Source organism: Lepisma saccharinum, chromosome 15 (genome assembly GCF_977018435.1).
Source record: "Lepisma saccharinum chromosome 15, izLepSacc3.1, whole genome shotgun sequence".
NCBI lineage: Eukaryota > Metazoa > Arthropoda > Insecta > Zygentoma > Lepismatidae > Lepisma > Lepisma saccharinum.
Genome location: NC_139243.1, coordinates 304897 through 322340, shown reverse-complemented (window position 1 = coordinate 322340; position 17444 = coordinate 304897). Strand labels below are relative to the sequence as shown.

Sequence of the window (17444 nt, the reverse complement as noted above, 5' to 3'; positions counted from 1 at the left end):
TCCGTAAAAAAAGGTTCCTGGACCGAATTGAAATGCTTTACAGATCGGTTCTTTGCGGTCCAGATTTTCTCTCCTGGACCGGAATCGAATATATTCAAAATTCCTGGATTTTTAACAACCCTGGATGAAACTCTACCGACGTTGTGGAAGAATCGCAAATGAAGTTTTTGAATTTATTCGTGCAGACTGTACTGAGGAGAATTATTCTATCGTGTAGACGTAATGCTTATGTTGGACGGAACACACTCTTTTCTTCTGACTGCACCAAATAATATTTCTTGTAAGTAAGGGCCTGGAACCTCGACAACTCATGCATTCATAAAATATATATTTTAAAATTGCACCGAGTGTCAAATTATAATTATTCCAAGGAATATCTATCTGGGAAGTGTAAGATTTTTATTGTTAAAAATATATTAGCAGATATCCAGGTAGAAATAAATGTATGCAAAAATATATTGGCTAATTTCAACACAGAGGACAAACATGAAACGCTATTTCAATGAGATTGTAGACATCGCATTTTATTACTAATTATTGCGAATGCTAAGTAAAGAGAAATAAATTCTGGGTTTATGCAACCATAGAAAATACTTTTTACGTATTCATTAAATTTATTAATACTGAGTAATAAGTGCTTGCCATATATCTTTGTTAATGTGTACGGTAGTGTTCTTACCTCATGCAATTAGTTATAGATAAATACAGTTTTTAAATATTTAATGACTTTGCTAGCACTCAATATTGTTAATAGTAGTTATACATGAAATACCATATTGTTGAATTTAATATTTAATTAAGAATTTTCTCAGTGTTTTCTATAATTATACAATTAAAGTAAATTTAACTTTGCAAACTAATATTTGATCTAGTCTTTTCTGCTTACATTCTCTGTCCTTTTTTCTATCTTTAATATTTTGTTCAGTAGATGAGAAAATTTATTTGGTTCTTTGTGGTAAGAAACTTTGCTGGTTCTTTTCTTTATTGCTGCAATCTTTGATTATTTAAAGGCTTCCTCTGTACGTAAGAAATAATTTCTCTTTTCGTGTGAAATTTGTGCGTCTATATGTTTACCGTTTGCTGTCCTTTCTTGTTCATAATTAATAGACTATGAAAGAAATCATCTCTGAAGAAATATTTTCTTTTATTTATGTAAAAATAAATCAACAATTATAGTGTAAATTTCCTGGTAACAATCTGTTGTAATATTTGTATGTGCTGCGGTAATAAATTCAATGGGGCAAGGGTTTGAATCACTTTTCTTCTTCTGAGAAGTAACCTAGAAGTTGTAGATAAAAAGCTGAAGACTCACCCAACAAAGGAAGTTGACGTGTCACACAGACGTGCTGTAATCAGCAATTATTGGCCCTGGAACACTCCACGTGCTCACAACGTAGCACACTTTCGCCAGCAACCAAATGTTCCGGCCATCATACAAAGTCCACTTACTTGGACCATCTTTTAAATGCTTGATGAGGGATCTAATTTCTAAACAGATCTAATTTTGTTGAATTTGAAACCAATATACCTTTTTCTTGAACTAAATAAAAACCCAGTGCGACATTGGAAAGAACAAGGACTGTAACACTTTGAAAGTGCAAAATGCTGAGCATAGTTCCTGTATTAGTCTTTTTTAATTTTAGGCTAATTGGCAAGAACATGACCGCTGCTGCAAAGCTATGGAATTAATAACTTATCCAACAACATATTTAGAAATTTTTCTTCAGAACTGATTTCTTTTATGTGTATTCATGCAATATATAAATTACTTTCTTTAAACTTTCATAAACATCCTCAGATAGATATACTTAATGGTTGTATGCACATGTATGTGTTAAGGTAAAATTTTCGCAGCATATCAACAGGTAGTGAATATTCTCTTCAGCTAATAATAGTTAAAACGAATGTCACTACACAATTCTATTCTGGTCATCGAGAACCATTAAACTAGTTTATTCCAAGAGAAAATATCTTGACTTGTATCTGCTAATCATGATAGAAAACTTGTGCTTTAGATAAAGCCTCAAGTTTGCCTATTCATAGATAATAGCATTAATTCCAACTAACACTACTTGTCTAAATGTTGATTACTCTTATATACAATGCCAGATAGATTATTTGTCATTTTATGATTTGATTTGTTTAATGCTAAATAAAAATAATGCTTTAAGTATAAATATTTCAAAGAAAAGATTGTTCAGGAAATGCTTATACATCATAAAAATGTTGAGTATAGTTTTAAAGACATTCACAATTACAAATTACAAAGTTTATTCAGTAAAGTTTCAGGTTATGTACCACAGACCTTTCACATACATGTAGCACACCCTCGATGTTTTTCAGTGGAAAATACCAATGTTCCATAAAAGTATTGCATAATTAAGTACTGTTGTATTTGTTACATGTGTATTTTGGGTACAATCTCGAGAAAGGTACTCTGTTTGAAACGGCAAGGAAAAAATATCAGTGTTACACTTTCTATATCCCTTACATTTTTGCCATTTAACGAAACTGATGTTCAAGAGATTGTGATATGACGAGTGGTAATTAATGTCAGTTCTCATAACAATTCTTGAGCACAGTATTTATATATTCCTTTGGATTTGAAAATATAAATGCTTTAAAAATGTCCGTTTCTCAGCATTAAATTTTCAAAAAGATGAATATTTGATTCTGTACTTTGATTTGAAATTTTAATCCCAGATAAAACATGACGTCTATTTAAAAGTGCATAAATATATCACAGCTACATGTATTAGTAACATCAAAGTGTTATCATAATTTAATATATGCATACAATCAAACCAGAAAATTATTTGATGGCAACATGGGTACAGTCTATCTCTTTTTTTCTTTAAGAAGATAAGTTTCCCAACTCTCCAGAGTCGAAAAGAAGCACATTGACTATCTTGTAACAGTTGACATATGCATGTAGCATAATTGTTTAAAGATAATAAAAATTAAAAGTAATTGTTTAGAGGCACATGAAGGTCAAAAAAGGACCACATTCCAAATATTTGGCCACATGAAGGCCCCTTTCCCAAGAATGAATCCTGGTTGACCCAATGACTGAATGTTCTCTCTACATTCCCTTTTAATTAACTCGAATTTCCACCAAATGTTTTGGATCACACTGTACATTCAAAGATATCTTTGTGAGGAAAAGCAAATTCACCTTACCTGCTTGGTTTTGGTGCAAAATATTTCTGGTAAAATAAAGTTACATCTTACATAAATGTGCTTCTAGAAAATGCAGTTGTTTTCTTGTGGCTTCTGTTGCATGATAAGCTGTGTAGGAGTAAGTTAGAGATTAAGTAATTTCCAGAAAGTTTAAAGTTGAAGTTTAAAGATTCTGATGTAATGAAACACATTTCTTCTATGTGAAATTTAACTTGATTATGATAGATTGTGGTGGATATGATTTGGACTAATTCTCTTACCATGAGAAGTAATGATGTAAAATTCAAGACAGATAAAATATTATAAAGTGGCTTGGGGAGATACCATCAATTTTTTTAAATAATTGATATTTCAATTTTAAAAACTGTTGAAAATTAAATGTAAAATAAAGTTTGTGACCATGCCTTCAGGGAATGTTTTTAAGATTACTAGTTAATGTATTAAAATACACATTTGCTTTCAAATTGCTTTTGCCAGTTGATATTTATTCCTCAAACTAGTCAGGGACAGCACACAATTAAAAAGTTAGAGTTAATAAAAGGACAAACTATGATAAATTATTTTCATTGTGAGTAAAAGTTCGATAGTGTTAAGCAAGGAAAATTTGAAGTATACGTTGCAGAGAAAAAAGGTGAAAGTATTGGGGGTACAATGGAAGAAAGTTTCATAATGAACAAAAATCAAACAATAGAATTGCCACTTTGGGTGATGAACTGAATGTTAATTTACTGTTAATAGAATCTGTAATGCTTATGTATATTATTATTATTTTTTACTTATCAAAGGTTTCTAATATAAATGACAAAATGCACAATAGGCCTTTGTCAAAAATCAATACTATAGGCATTATTATTCCTTCTGTTGCAAAAATATGAATTGAACTAAAAACGGGGAATCCATTGACAACTTTGGATGCGTCTGTTTGTGTTTTGTTCCATTAGAGCATGGGCAAGTCACTCACATTCCGAGGGGCCGTGTTCGAGGCTCAGGACATCCTGCGGAACCACCGGTGCAGGGACCCCATCTGCGATACGCACCTCTGGAAGGTGAAGCACGAGCTGGACATGGCCAGGATCAAGATCCGGCAGCTGGAGAAGGAGCTGGAGTCCCACGGGATAAAGCCCACCAGAAGGTTTGTTGCTCGCAACTGAGTGAAAGGAGTGGAAGAACTTGTAGGGTTGGACAGTGGTCAAAGGACACAATCCAAGATGAAATAACTGCAGGTTGATTGTTCGTGCATTTTGGTGTTCTAGAGATTACAGCAGCGGTGTTGGATTTTAATGTAGCTAGATTAAAAGGTGAAGCTACCCCTTGCACATTACAACGTGCCATGTGAGCACATGTGCGGTACGGGAGTAGTGCATCAGAACATTCACGATCTAGGCCATTTTCTCAGGTCATCAGTCATCTTTACTCCCAGGGTTCCCCACACTGTTGGAGACCAGATAAACCTGAGGAATGTAGATAATTACCAAGAAATACAACTTTGGAATGCTTTCTATGCATAAAATTAAAGAATGTTACTTCATTTTCCTTATTTTATGCTCATTTTCTGCCTCATTTAAATTCACCATCCAATAATGATGATGATGGTAATGAATGAGGATTCAATAAAATTAATGAAGGGTAATTACAATGGAAAGATCATGTCCAGTCCAGGGCTCAATCCATAAACATTTGACGTGGAAAGTATTATTGAACAACTCAATGGACTCCGTCTTTGGGGCAGTTTCTTTACAATGTTAACATCGGAATATGATTTCTCTTTGAATAAATAGAAATAAATTACAATAAACATAATTTATGACTTTCAATGTCACTCTTGTACATTATTTCAAATCAATCCAGATCTATGAATAAATTTAGTTTTGTTTTATTCGTTCTGGTGTCAGAAGAATATCACCAGACACAGAGAAACCTGCATTTATTCCATCCTTGGTTACGGGAAAAAGAACTGAAATCAAACATCTTCAGAACATCTTCAAAAATTCCAACTAAAATTGAAATGGAACACATGACACGTCATGGATCATTAATGATGCTTAATTTTTATATTAGAATGAGTAGAATTATTAATGTCAGGGGTCATTTTGTTATTTTATTCTTTTGAATACTACTTCTGGCTAACTATCTTTCAGATAAATGTATAATATTCACCTATATTTTGATAGTAGGAATAGATTCTTAATTAAATTATGCGGTTTTTGGTACATTCTCGTAGACCTCACGTGTTTTTGTAGTAAATACTAAAGATATGACTAACATCACATCGCAATACTATTTTAAATGTGGGATTCTACAATGCTTACGAAGAACAGGCTAGATTTATATATTTTTAGCACAATTTGAAAAAAATTAAGATGACAATTATGGGTCTATGCAGTACATTTTAATTTCTAAAAAGTTTAGTACAAGTTCACATGCAAAGTATCTAGAAACTTGAAAGCACTAGAAGAGAAGTTACTTAAAATAAACTAGTGTATGCAAAAGAAAGGTGTTCATCAAGACACATAAGTATATTCTGTTCCTACGAAACATTTGTTCATAACTACTGTTAAACCTTACTGTCCTCTGTAAATGTAACTTTCGTTTTATGTACAGCTATTCTTAAATTGCAAGCTACTCATATTTTGTACATACAACCTAAGTTTTTTATATCTATATATTGATAGATGTCTTTCCTAGTACATCTGCAAATTGACATAAAGGTAAGATAACGTAATTTTGATAATTCAGTTATTTTGTTTATATTTCTTACATATAGCTTGTAATTATTCAATATATTTATTAAGATTTATTCAGAGTATTGACTATCGATTCATCAATTACTCAAAACAAAAAATTATAATATTTGTTGTTTTTAACAGTCGTGGTTTTTGTAGGGATGCTTTTCTTCATGCTCGCTAGGTCCCCACCGAACGTGCTGCTACTGGCGTATATAGAAGAAACCTTTATCATTTCTCTTAACCTCCAGATTGACAGTGACGCCTGACTATTAGGTTACATAGATGTTGCAGTCGAGAATAAAGCGATTTCGTAGTTTGTCATTTTGTCCATTCGGAAGTGTATAATGTTTAGTGTTTATTATATTCAACCCTAGCCTGAGATATGATTTGTGTTAACGTGTGTAATTCTGCAATATGTACATAAAAATGTGTGGCAGCATCGACTGAGAGCAGGTAAGTACCAACTCTTCAGCCCTTATTGTAAAAGTGATCGCACAGGGTGGGGACCTAGTTAGACGAACCTGGAGGAAAACCTCCCTGTATTTGAACGTGCATCGCCTACACAGAGTTATAATTAATGCAAGTAGAGTAAGAGTTCTTAAGTAGTGATAGAATTAGCACATTCATTAGTGTATTGTTTATCTCGCTTATTACAACCATTTAAATCTCCAGAGATAGGAAATATTGTATTTATCTGCTTTCGCCAGAATGAGCATGCTTTTAAGCTTCGGTTTTTAATGGGAAGAAACGTTTTGGAATAAGTCCCTGTTGCTTGCTGTTGGGTGGTAATGTGCCTTGTTTGAAAGCTAAATCAACGAGTCTTCCTGCTATTAAGAAATTAGGGTGAGGAAGAATTAATTTCTTCATTTAGATTCATTTCTATATTTCAGCAGTTACTTGCATCCTGCTTCAGATTAAGCTGGTTACGAACGCTTCAGTTTCGTGAGACTGAATTGGAATATGTTAAGGTGTATTTGGTGACTGTAATGCACAGATTGGCAAAGAAGAGGCATTTAAACCTAGTATTTGTAAATAAAATCTTCAAGAATTAAGTAATGATAATGGTATCAGATTAATTACTTTTGTAACCTCAAAGAATTTAATTGTGAAAAGTACCACTTTTAAACATAAAGATATCCATAAATATACCTGGTCTTCTCCAGATGGTAGAACTCATTGACAAAAGAAGGCATGCTAGTATAATTTCCGTTCGTGACCATTATTTAATAATTGCTAAATTAAGAGAAAGACTCTCAGTGATAAATCATAAGCATCAAACTCTAAAAGCTCTAAAAGTTAATACAGGAAAATTTGCTGATGATGAAATATTAAGAAAGATTTCCAAATTAAACTGTCAAATAGATTCGATGTTTTGCAGGATTTAAATGATGATAAAAATATAAATGAAACAGACGTAAATAAGAATTGAGAACACATACGTAATGCAATAGTGTCAGCAGCTAAATAAAGTATAGGATACCATAAACCAAGAATAAGTAAGCCGTAATTTGATAATGAATGTCATAACCTATTATAAATAAGAAAACAGGCTAGACTTAGGTGGTTAAATAACTCTGATGACACAAATTTAAGCACTTATATTAGAATAAAGCGAGAAGTTAACCGCATGTTTAGAAGTAAAAAAAGAGATTACTTGAAAAGCAAAATTAACAAAATTGAAACAAACAGCAAAAACAAAAATATCAGAGATTTGTACAAAGGTGTAAATGAATTTAGAAAGGGGTGGCAGTGGCCGCGGTGGCTCAGTTGGTAACGCATCTGACTACCATGCTCAAGGTCCCGGGTTCGATCCCCGGCCGGTTCAAATCCGGGAACTTTTCTAACGGTGGAAGCGGCCCCGGCGCCCACCCAGCGTCGAATAACATGGGTACCTGGGGGAAACCCTGGGGGGTAAAGGCGGTCAGGGGCGTGATGCTGATCACATCACCCCCACTCACGACCGGATCAAGAAAGTGTGGGGCGTTACCCCCACACCCCCTATACGCCTTCATGGCGTGGTGCTATGCACAGGGGAACACTTTACCTTTTACCTTTTGCCTAAAGTAAACATGATAAAATATAAAAACAGTGATTTTTGTCTGATTTAAGTGATATTTTAAATAGATGGAAGTACTACCTTAATGATCTCTTAAATGTTCATGTAGGAGATACATCAGAAAGCAGAACCTACAGTTCCAGAACCTGACTTCACTGAAGTTAAAGATACTATTAAAAGGCTAAAGAATAACATAGCACCTGGCATTAATTTAATACCAACTGAATTAATTAAATATGGTGGGAATTCTTTAATATGTAAAATTCATAAATTAATTTGTTTAACATGGAATAAAGAAGAAATCCCTCAACAGTGGAAAGAATCCATAATTGTTCCTGTGTTTAATAAAAAAGGTTATAAAATGAATTGCAATAATTACTGTGGAATTTCTCTACTCTCAACAACATATAAAATATTATCTAACATTCTTTTAACAAGACTCACCCCATATGCTAATGAAATTAAAGGTGATTGGATTTAAATGTAACAGATCAACTGTAGATCAAATTTTTCAAAGTGTGAATATAATCAAAATGTTCATCAGCTATTCATTGATTTTAAAATAGCGTATGATTCAGTCAAAAGAGATAAATTATATAATATATTAGTCGAGTTTAGAATAACTTAGAAGTTTGTTAATATGATAAAAGTATGCACAAGTGAAACAGAAAGTAAAACTGTGTGTGGGTATTAATGTGTCTGACAAATTTACAATTCATGATTGGTTAAAACAAGGAGATGCATTATCTCCATTGCTCTTTAAATTTGCCTTACAATATGCTGTTAGGAAGGTAAAATAGTTTAAGGAAGGACTAAAACGGTGTTACTCAGCTCTTAGCATATGTAGATGATATGGACTTCCTGGGGGATGATGTTAATACAATTAGGAATAATGTTAAAATATTTTTTAAAACAGCTAAAGAGATACGTTTGGAAGGTAGCAAAGAACAAACTAAATATATGCTTACAGCCCGAAACCAAGTTTTAGGTAATAATCAAAATCTAATTATTGATAACAACTCGTTTGAACCAGTTTCCAAATTCAAGTACTTAGGAGTAATAATAACAAATGAAAATGATATTAAAGAGGAAATAAAAAGCAGGCTTAATTCAGGAAATGCATGTTATTTTTCTCTTCATAAACGTTTAATTTCTAAGAAACTAAAAGTTAAAATATACAAAAAAATATTTTTCCTGTAGTATTATATGGATGTCAAACTTGGTCCATATAAGGGATGAGGAGACAGGTGAGTGGAGAAGGTTACATAATTTAGAACTACATATTTGGCATTCATGTCCAGATGTTATTAGAATGATTCATTCAAGAAGACTTAGGTGAGCAGGTCATGTGGCATGAATAGGAGAGGAAAGAAGAGTTTACAGGATTCTTGTTGGGAAACATGAAGGTAAGAGACCAGCAGGAAGGCTAAGACGAAGATGGGGAGATAATTGAGATGGACCTAAAGGAAATCGGTAGAGATGGAAAAGAGTATATAGATCTTGCTCAGGATAGGGACAGATGGAAGGTCTGTGTTGCTGCTGCCATGAACCTTTGGGTTTAAGAATGCTAGAGAGTTAGTTAACTTGCATTCAAGTGGATCTGAATTTTTTAGTTGTTATTCAGATACGTAACTTTGTTCAAGTTTAGTATCAGGATGGTAATTGTTTATTTTCTTATTTTGAAAACATTCATCTATTTTGTTTTCCATTAAATTGGTACTGATTCAGTGAATTTATCAGTAATTCACCAGGAGAAAATAGGAGATACAGTCCACCTGAAGATGAAAGATGTGATGAAACCTCAGAAGGAGAAGAGAATTAGGCAATGCATCACAACATTTAGATGACTTAAGTTCAATTTCTTAAATCTCCTCAATACATTTAGAGGTGTGAGTTTGTACACCTTATTTGAAAAATGTTTTCCTACTTTATGCCAAAGTTATGTTCCCTCACCATGTTTTCTGAGTGGCAGAGTGAAGACCGGAGCTTTCAAATGAGGCACATGATCACGTGCATCGTTACCAAAGTTTCCAGGTGTTAGAGTATCAAGTGTGGATTGTATATGCTTTCACGAAACACTGTTTGGGAGTGGAAGGAACGAGAGCACATTTACGGAACTTCAACCTCATTTTGTGTTTCATTGTTTTTCTTTTATTTCCCTGGTGTTTGCTGCACTCACCCTCTTTGCACGCTCCCCTCAACCACCACCACCACGTGTTCTGCAACTGCAAAATTATTTCCGAAATTTCGAAACCTGCCACAGAAAGAAGAGAGCAACGTCCTGTTGGACTCGCTGTTTGATCGGAGATGTGGCGGGTGACTCTGCAAGTGATACCAGACCCCAGTAAGTGTAGGCCATGATTGGATGCATGTCAGTACCACAATGCCGGTAGAAGTAGCACGCGTAGAGAGGCTTTCTTTGTGTGGATCGAAACTAGTGATGGACTGAGTACGAAATACTCGATACATGCATGATCAAACATTGATATAACGATCATTTTCCCGACAGAAAAATGTAATAATCTTATTACGGTGCAACCCTTGTATTAAAATGTCACATTTAACATATAGTCAAGTCAAAAAGATAACAAAACTTCTAAACTTTCTTTCTAAATAATACAGCTTGCACAACTTAAAGTCTTTAAATTTTCATTTGAAACAAAAATACACTCATGTGAATAACCTTAATTACCATCGTTGACAAGTACTTTTTAGATCTTGAAAAACACCACCACGTTTTCAGCAACATAAACATCATACAACTGTAGATACATGATTGGAAAGTAAATATGTCCATCACTATTTTGTTTAATATATTGCGAGCTTATAGAGTCATTCGTAATAATGTTGGCCTTAACGGCATTGCTCTGTGACGTAAACTGACATTCATAAACATTGTATTAGCGCCTTCCTGCCTTAGTTAATGCATTATTTTATGTTGGCTTATTTTGCACTGTAAATAAAAACTAGATACGCTTGAATTGGTCAGAAAGCAGCTGTGCAATGTCTGACAAAATATTAAGAGGCAGAAGGCTTGGTAGTGTAAATATTTAACAAGTGAGTGGGTATTTCTAGAACAAGTGTTTGCATGACGTATCAAACAAAAGAAAAAATCAATATGAAATGTTCGATTAATTTTTGCAAGATTATTAAACATACTCAGATAAAACCTCGCTATTGCGATAAATAACAAATAATAAAATTAAAATGGAAACATAACCCATTGCACGGATTGTTGCCCGCACTCTTACTGAGAATTGTTTTATGTTGTTGTCTTTAAAAATAATTTGAACATGTCTTACGAAAGTTCCTTCTTTCTAGATGAAAAATTCGACAATCTTAAAACATATGATTGTAATTTCTTTGAATTTTTTTACACCTGCCCCAACGCATGCATTTTGATGAATTATTTATTGCAGGAAACATCTAAAGCTTTCCAACACACAGTGAGAACATAGTTTACAAGTGTAGTAAGTATTCATCACCAAAGTCAAAATATCATATTTTCTTCATCAAATGAGATTTGAAAGACAAGAAGTGGTGATTCAAAATTTTTATTCTATAGTACTTTACAAAATATTTTCTTCTTTCATGTGATAAAATGTAAAGTATAATTATGTGTACCCTACCCTGTTTTTTTTATCCAAAGTTATAATAATGTAAGAAAAGAAAGTTGTCGTTGTGCACACTATGTCATGAAGACATCTGGGGATGCGCAAGCAAGAATGTACACACTACAAACATATACCTAGGTATACATAATGTAGAAGTTCTAATTATGTATTACATCACAAAGTAGAAAAATAAGTTTGAATAACTAGAATGGAATTTGACGTTATAATATTTTCATATTTTTTTATCACGCAACTATGAAAATTAATGCATGGAATCTATTACTGGTTTAATATTAAAATAAGGAACTACAATTTATAAAATTACGTAACAATTTTCTTAACAGATCTTACGTTTTCTTTCTCATATGCAGAAGGTATTGAAGTCTGACATTTATATGGAAGAAAGTATGATCCCTAATATTTTTGGCTTCATTTTTTACACCTGATAAAATTACGAAAACTGTTACATTATAACATTCATTGATGACCATTTCTGAGTTAAAATTTAGGTGTACTACAAATTGCATTTTGAGTTTGAATTTAAAATTTTGGGTGCATCAGCACTTAGGCTATTTTTCACCCATCACATTATACGGGGTCTAGCCCCTTACCATAATTAAAATAGCATAATTGCAATCTCACGTCACTAAATTATTAAAATATTCTGACTTTCGTTAAAAGCTGAGGCTGTAAAGGGGTTAGGCACTCAGCATACACAAGGACAAAAAACAGCACAACACACAGAATTATACTGGCCATAGGGCCAGTCGCCAGAGCCTCGTTAGTCTGCAAAAAGCAGTTCAGGGTGTACTATTTGGAAGTGAGGTTGACAATTGGTTGTACTATGTGGAAGGTCACCCCTTACACCCCAAATTGCATTTTGAGTGAATTGAAATAAGGCAGTGCAAAACGTAAATAAATACATTTTTTGATATTTCTTGTTTGGTAATATGTAAAACAACCAAATGTATTTATAAACAGGTTTTATCACTGAATTCAATGTGAAAAAATTGGCACATATCATAACTTATATTTATTTAATATCCACATCCTATCTTCTGACAGGTTTCTCAACACCTCAGACGTCCTAAAACCCCGCGACATGACTCGCAACTATGTCAGCTCCACAGAATACTCGGGGCGGTACGAAGGAGGAGGGAACTTCTACAGGTACTATTCAACAGCCCAATTTCTCTATTCCTATCTCTTATATCTACAGAAAATTTGTAGAACCTGGATTATTGTCTAGCATGGGCTCATAAAATATGTAGCAATCTTAAACTGGTCTGTAATTTTTAGAAAATCATATTATTGTACATTTCCACTCATATTCTAAATTGTTGCCAAAACTAAATGTATCTCAGACACCGAAAGAATTCAAGGAAGTATTTATTATAGTCATTACAGACATCTACTTATTTCAAGGAAAGAAATGAGATCGTTGCTCATTTTTGTGGAAACCAGAACAGGGTATCTTAGACAGCTCTAAGAGCATATATTCTACTATATTACACCCCCCACACACACATACGCGTATATAATATGTATATGTGTGTGTGTGTGTGTGTGTGTGTGTGTGTGTGTGTAATTCTTGATCTCATGTTGACAAAGCCACATGTAAGGGCCTAGAGGGTGATTCAAAAGTCCCTTATCTCCCCGTATAAAAAGTAAAGGATTTAGGCTGGGTACGATTGGTCGCAATAGAAAAACAGGTTAGGCTTAGGGGGGACCACATTGGTGTGTTCTTTTGGTAAATACACAAAAATGTTTGGTCTTACTTTCATGTGACTTCTGTACACTATTATAATCAACATCACCTTCTTTTTGATAAACTCAGCCATTTTCATATTGATAGCTATGTCGCAAGCTTTAGAAATCAAAATGCGGTAGTATGTCGAACATCTGACTGGTGGCGAACTACTTGAACAGATGGGCCGTTTACAAAAGTTTGGTCTGCGAACGTTATTTTTTATAACTATTGGAAATTTGAAAGTTTGGTAAATTTTGGAAGTCGATCACCAGAAGAGCGCTTTATTTGGGTCCCTTCTTATGGTTAGTGACATAAACGAATACTTCATACAACTTACTGATTCTCTACTATGCTACTTATTCAAACATACCAAGTGGTCTGTTTCACATTGTTAAAGCCAGTAGTTATATTTACTAACGTTCACCCGAAGGGACACACCTAAGGTATTAAAGGTGTTTTTAGTTTTCATGGTTAAGTAATAAATTCAAGTGTGACAAAGAAAGAGCTTTTGAACTTTTATTATAAACTGTTAGCTTATAAAAATGAGAATTTTTAGCACTAAAATATTTAGTCAATTTTGACTGATAAGTTATTGTTAACAAGAAAAACATTTCAGTCTGCTTATACCTCTTGATAATGATATATGTGGAATGGATCAAAATGTTGAATGATTAAAAAGTCCATCCTTATTGGTATTTATTCTATTATGAACATGACATTCTGCAATAATCTAATAATCCGTGCTTTATCCTGCAGGCCCTGTAGGACGGAAATAGCGGAAATGGAAACCGTTCTCTGATAAAGCGTGAAATTGCTGTTCCCATCAACGAAGTCATCGCTAAGGAATTTCACCAGTGCACTTCTCATGGACACAATAAACTGTGGATATACACAAGCATATATATAATTATATATATATATAGTAGATCATTATTGTAGTTAAGGCAAGTATTAAGATACACAAGAAATGTTTCAAAAAAGGGCCAATAGATGGAGCTAGCAAGAAAGTGAGTAGTTGACATGCGAAAAAAAACCAACACAATTTAGTATTTGTTTTGTTTTGTATGTTGCAGTTTATGTGAAGCTATTCCCCTCCCTCCGTGGTATGTGGACGTGCTTTATCATGTTGTTAAATATATCATGGAATGGGAACAAAAAAACTGTTGAGAATGGAAGTGTGCTCAAGAAATCAACATGGTGCTACGCAGAAGATATATAGCTGTTGAAAAAATACTCTCCAAGCATATACAGTGTCTGTTGGCGTTGATGTTGTTGTTTCTCTTCCTTATTCTAACAACGGAAAGTTGTTTAAATGTTGTTTGTTATTGCAACTTTCCACTTCATCTTCAACAAAGGAAATGGTTACTTCATGTTGTAGATATATAAGCATGTCGATATGTAGAAAAGAAAATTCCATTGTCGGATTCAAAACTGCATCACTGAAATTGTACAGAGAACTTTGCTTTTAACAGGTATTATACAAAGTATTTATGTAAATATACAAGATATATTTTTTGGAGCATAATATTAACTGTAACAAAGCAAGAAGAAAGATTTTAAAAGTGATATTTTTCCCATTTATTTAGTATTACTAGAAGGTATCATTAGTAAATTGGAGCCCGCATAGTGTATGGAACCAACGTAACTTCAAACATTGCGAAATTTAGTAGTCAAAGAACATTGTGATGAATAAATTTATCAACATCTTTAATTCCTTCATAGAAAATCTAAATAAGAAAAGAATAAAGTGAATCAGGAGCACCATCTAAAAGCCCTTCAATTATTGCTCTCTTTTCTCTTCAAGGATCTTATAAAAATAGAAAAATAGAAAATTAAATGTATCCTATTTAACATAAAATTAAAGCAGTGATGAAGTTGAATACAAGCAGTAGTAGTTCATTTATTTATTTCGCCACAACAAATATTTTAATTCTTACTTTCCTTTTTCTATGTTTTTTTCAAAAAGTGACTTAAAATAAGAATTTGGTCTTTTTATAGCAATTGAAATAATAATTTTCAACTAATCTTTTATATATGCATGCACATGTAACTTTTTGACAATCGTTTCGAACAAAATGAAACATGCTTGAAAGTTTGTTTACTTAAACTTTTATGTTCGATGATAAATATTTGAAAAGCATTTAAAAATAACTAGATGTTTATACATAATTCATCTGGAAATATTATTAAACATAAAAATGACAGAAATTAAAATTTATAAATAATTCTTGACTTGAGCATGTCAATTGTAAATTGCAAATTTTCAGCATCCACTTAGTTGCTCTCATCAACTTACAGCAAAGGACAAAACAGTTAATCCTTTTATATTTCTATGCTTTAGGTATGATTTTCAGCAAGTTAAAATTATAGTAAATGAAACATTATAAGGAACTTAGTGCAAGAGTGATGTTGCATGGCGTGTGTGTGCGTGTGGGGGGGGGGGGGCAGGGTGGCAGTTCAAATCGTGTGAAATGTCTGTGAAATAGTTTTTCCGTAAATTATGGCCACATTGTGAGACTTTTCATGCTTTTCTTATATACCACAAGAAAATATCATGCTGAAGCATCCTAGTAAAGAACTTTAAATTTGGACTTTTGAATGCTGATAAGTATTTTGCAAAGTGTGTGACAACACTGGAGAGACACAGTTTACTTTCACTTGTTATCATTAAGAGGCCAGAGTGCGGCGGCAATAAAGTATGTGTGTGTGTGTGTGTGAGAGAGAGAGAGAGAGAGAGAGAACTACCCCTAATCACCCTCCATGCATAGGTGTGACTTTGTGCCTGCAATTTGTAGTGTATAAATAAGAGTGAAAGTATACAATGCTTTCCAGTTTAAGTTCACAAACAGAAGCATAATGGAATATTTTGGCATGGAAGAAGGAAGCAACATCGAGCACACGTCAGGAGCGCATTATTCACTATTTTTTCTTTCCGACACCTACGAAACTTCTTCCACTTCTTGCTTCAGAGCACATACACAAATAAATGCTTGCAGACAAGTTTCACACCATTACAAACACCAGTCGTCTGCAGTTTGCGGCAAACTACCTGAAAGTTCAGACTTGCACGTGCAGATTGCAGGACCCAAGCATTGACTCGTTCGGCAACGGAAGAAACAGTATTACAGGGGGTTTCCAGAATTGCACCCTCTGCCTCAAAGTACATTTACGGTACTAAAAACCACGCAAAATTAGCTTCTTGTCAGCTTCTTTTATATTATGTATTATGTAATATATTTACATATATTACAAAGTCTAATTTTATTACCCACAGATGGGGTAGAATTGTTATGTAAACGGCTGACTGCACCATGTTGCAATGAAACATTTCTTTAGATTTAAACCCAGAATATAACTTGATTAAATGTACACTAGAGGCGGTGAGCACAACGTGGATTGCACAATTCACACCAGATGGTAGCACTTCATTACTTCTGCCAGTTCTCTTTGCCCTACAAACTACAAAGCATATTTCTTGGTAAGAAAACACTTTAAATATTAAATATAAGAAACTAGTTTTTCACCTCATTTATTTGAAGTACATTTTTTTCACAACTTTTCTTCCATTGTTTACATTACTTCAATTGTGAAACTGTACAGCCAAGTGCATTAATTTTTTTACACTGCAAACTATCCCATAACCCTTTTTCTTTTCACTTGACAAGTGAGAAAATTCTCAGCATATGGTGACAAATATTCGTAGTAAGCAACAGGGTGGTGTTTTCTGTCGCCTTCGAAGGAAAATGAAGTATGAGCTTATCTTTATAGTTTGCGAATTTTATCACATTTTTCACATCGACAGCAAAAATACAGCAAATAATGGACTTCCCAGTTCTCAAGTTTCAACTCTAATCTTGTTTATTTGTTACAATCAACAGTCATGTTTAAATTGCATAAATATTAAATAACAATGATATAATTTGTACCACTACGGAAAAGATGAATATTTTTGTTTGCTTATACTATTTCAAATTATAGAGCTTTAGTTTTATGTCCATTTTATGCACAGAAAGGCTAATCAGGACTGGACATACAGTTTAAAGTGGGAGTGACATGCTTTCTAATCAGTGTGGTTGCCTAATGAGGGGGAGGGGGAGGGGACATGTTTTCCACTGGGC

General features: G+C 33.5%; 1 protein-coding gene across 5 annotated transcripts in view; it reads left to right on the top strand.

The window, feature by feature from the left end:
* Positions 1–15125, top strand: part of Nmdar2 (glutamate ionotropic receptor NMDA type subunit 2) — a 416257-nt gene extending 401132 nt beyond the window's left edge. For 4 of the 5 annotated variants that reach the window (XM_083136498.1, XM_083136502.1, XM_083136499.1 and 1 more), the window contains exons 16-19: positions 4122–4312; positions 10226–10306; positions 12642–12746; positions 14083–15125. In XM_083136498.1, the coding sequence (XP_082992624.1) occupies positions 4122–4312; positions 10226–10306; positions 12642–12746; positions 14083–14125 (420 nt within the window). In that variant the 3' untranslated portion in view covers positions 14126–15125. The remainder of the gene's footprint in view (positions 1–4121; positions 4313–10225; positions 10307–12641; positions 12747–14082) is intronic. The other variant, XM_083136501.1, reaches the window with a different exon arrangement.
* Positions 15126–17444: the final 2319 nt, after the last annotated feature.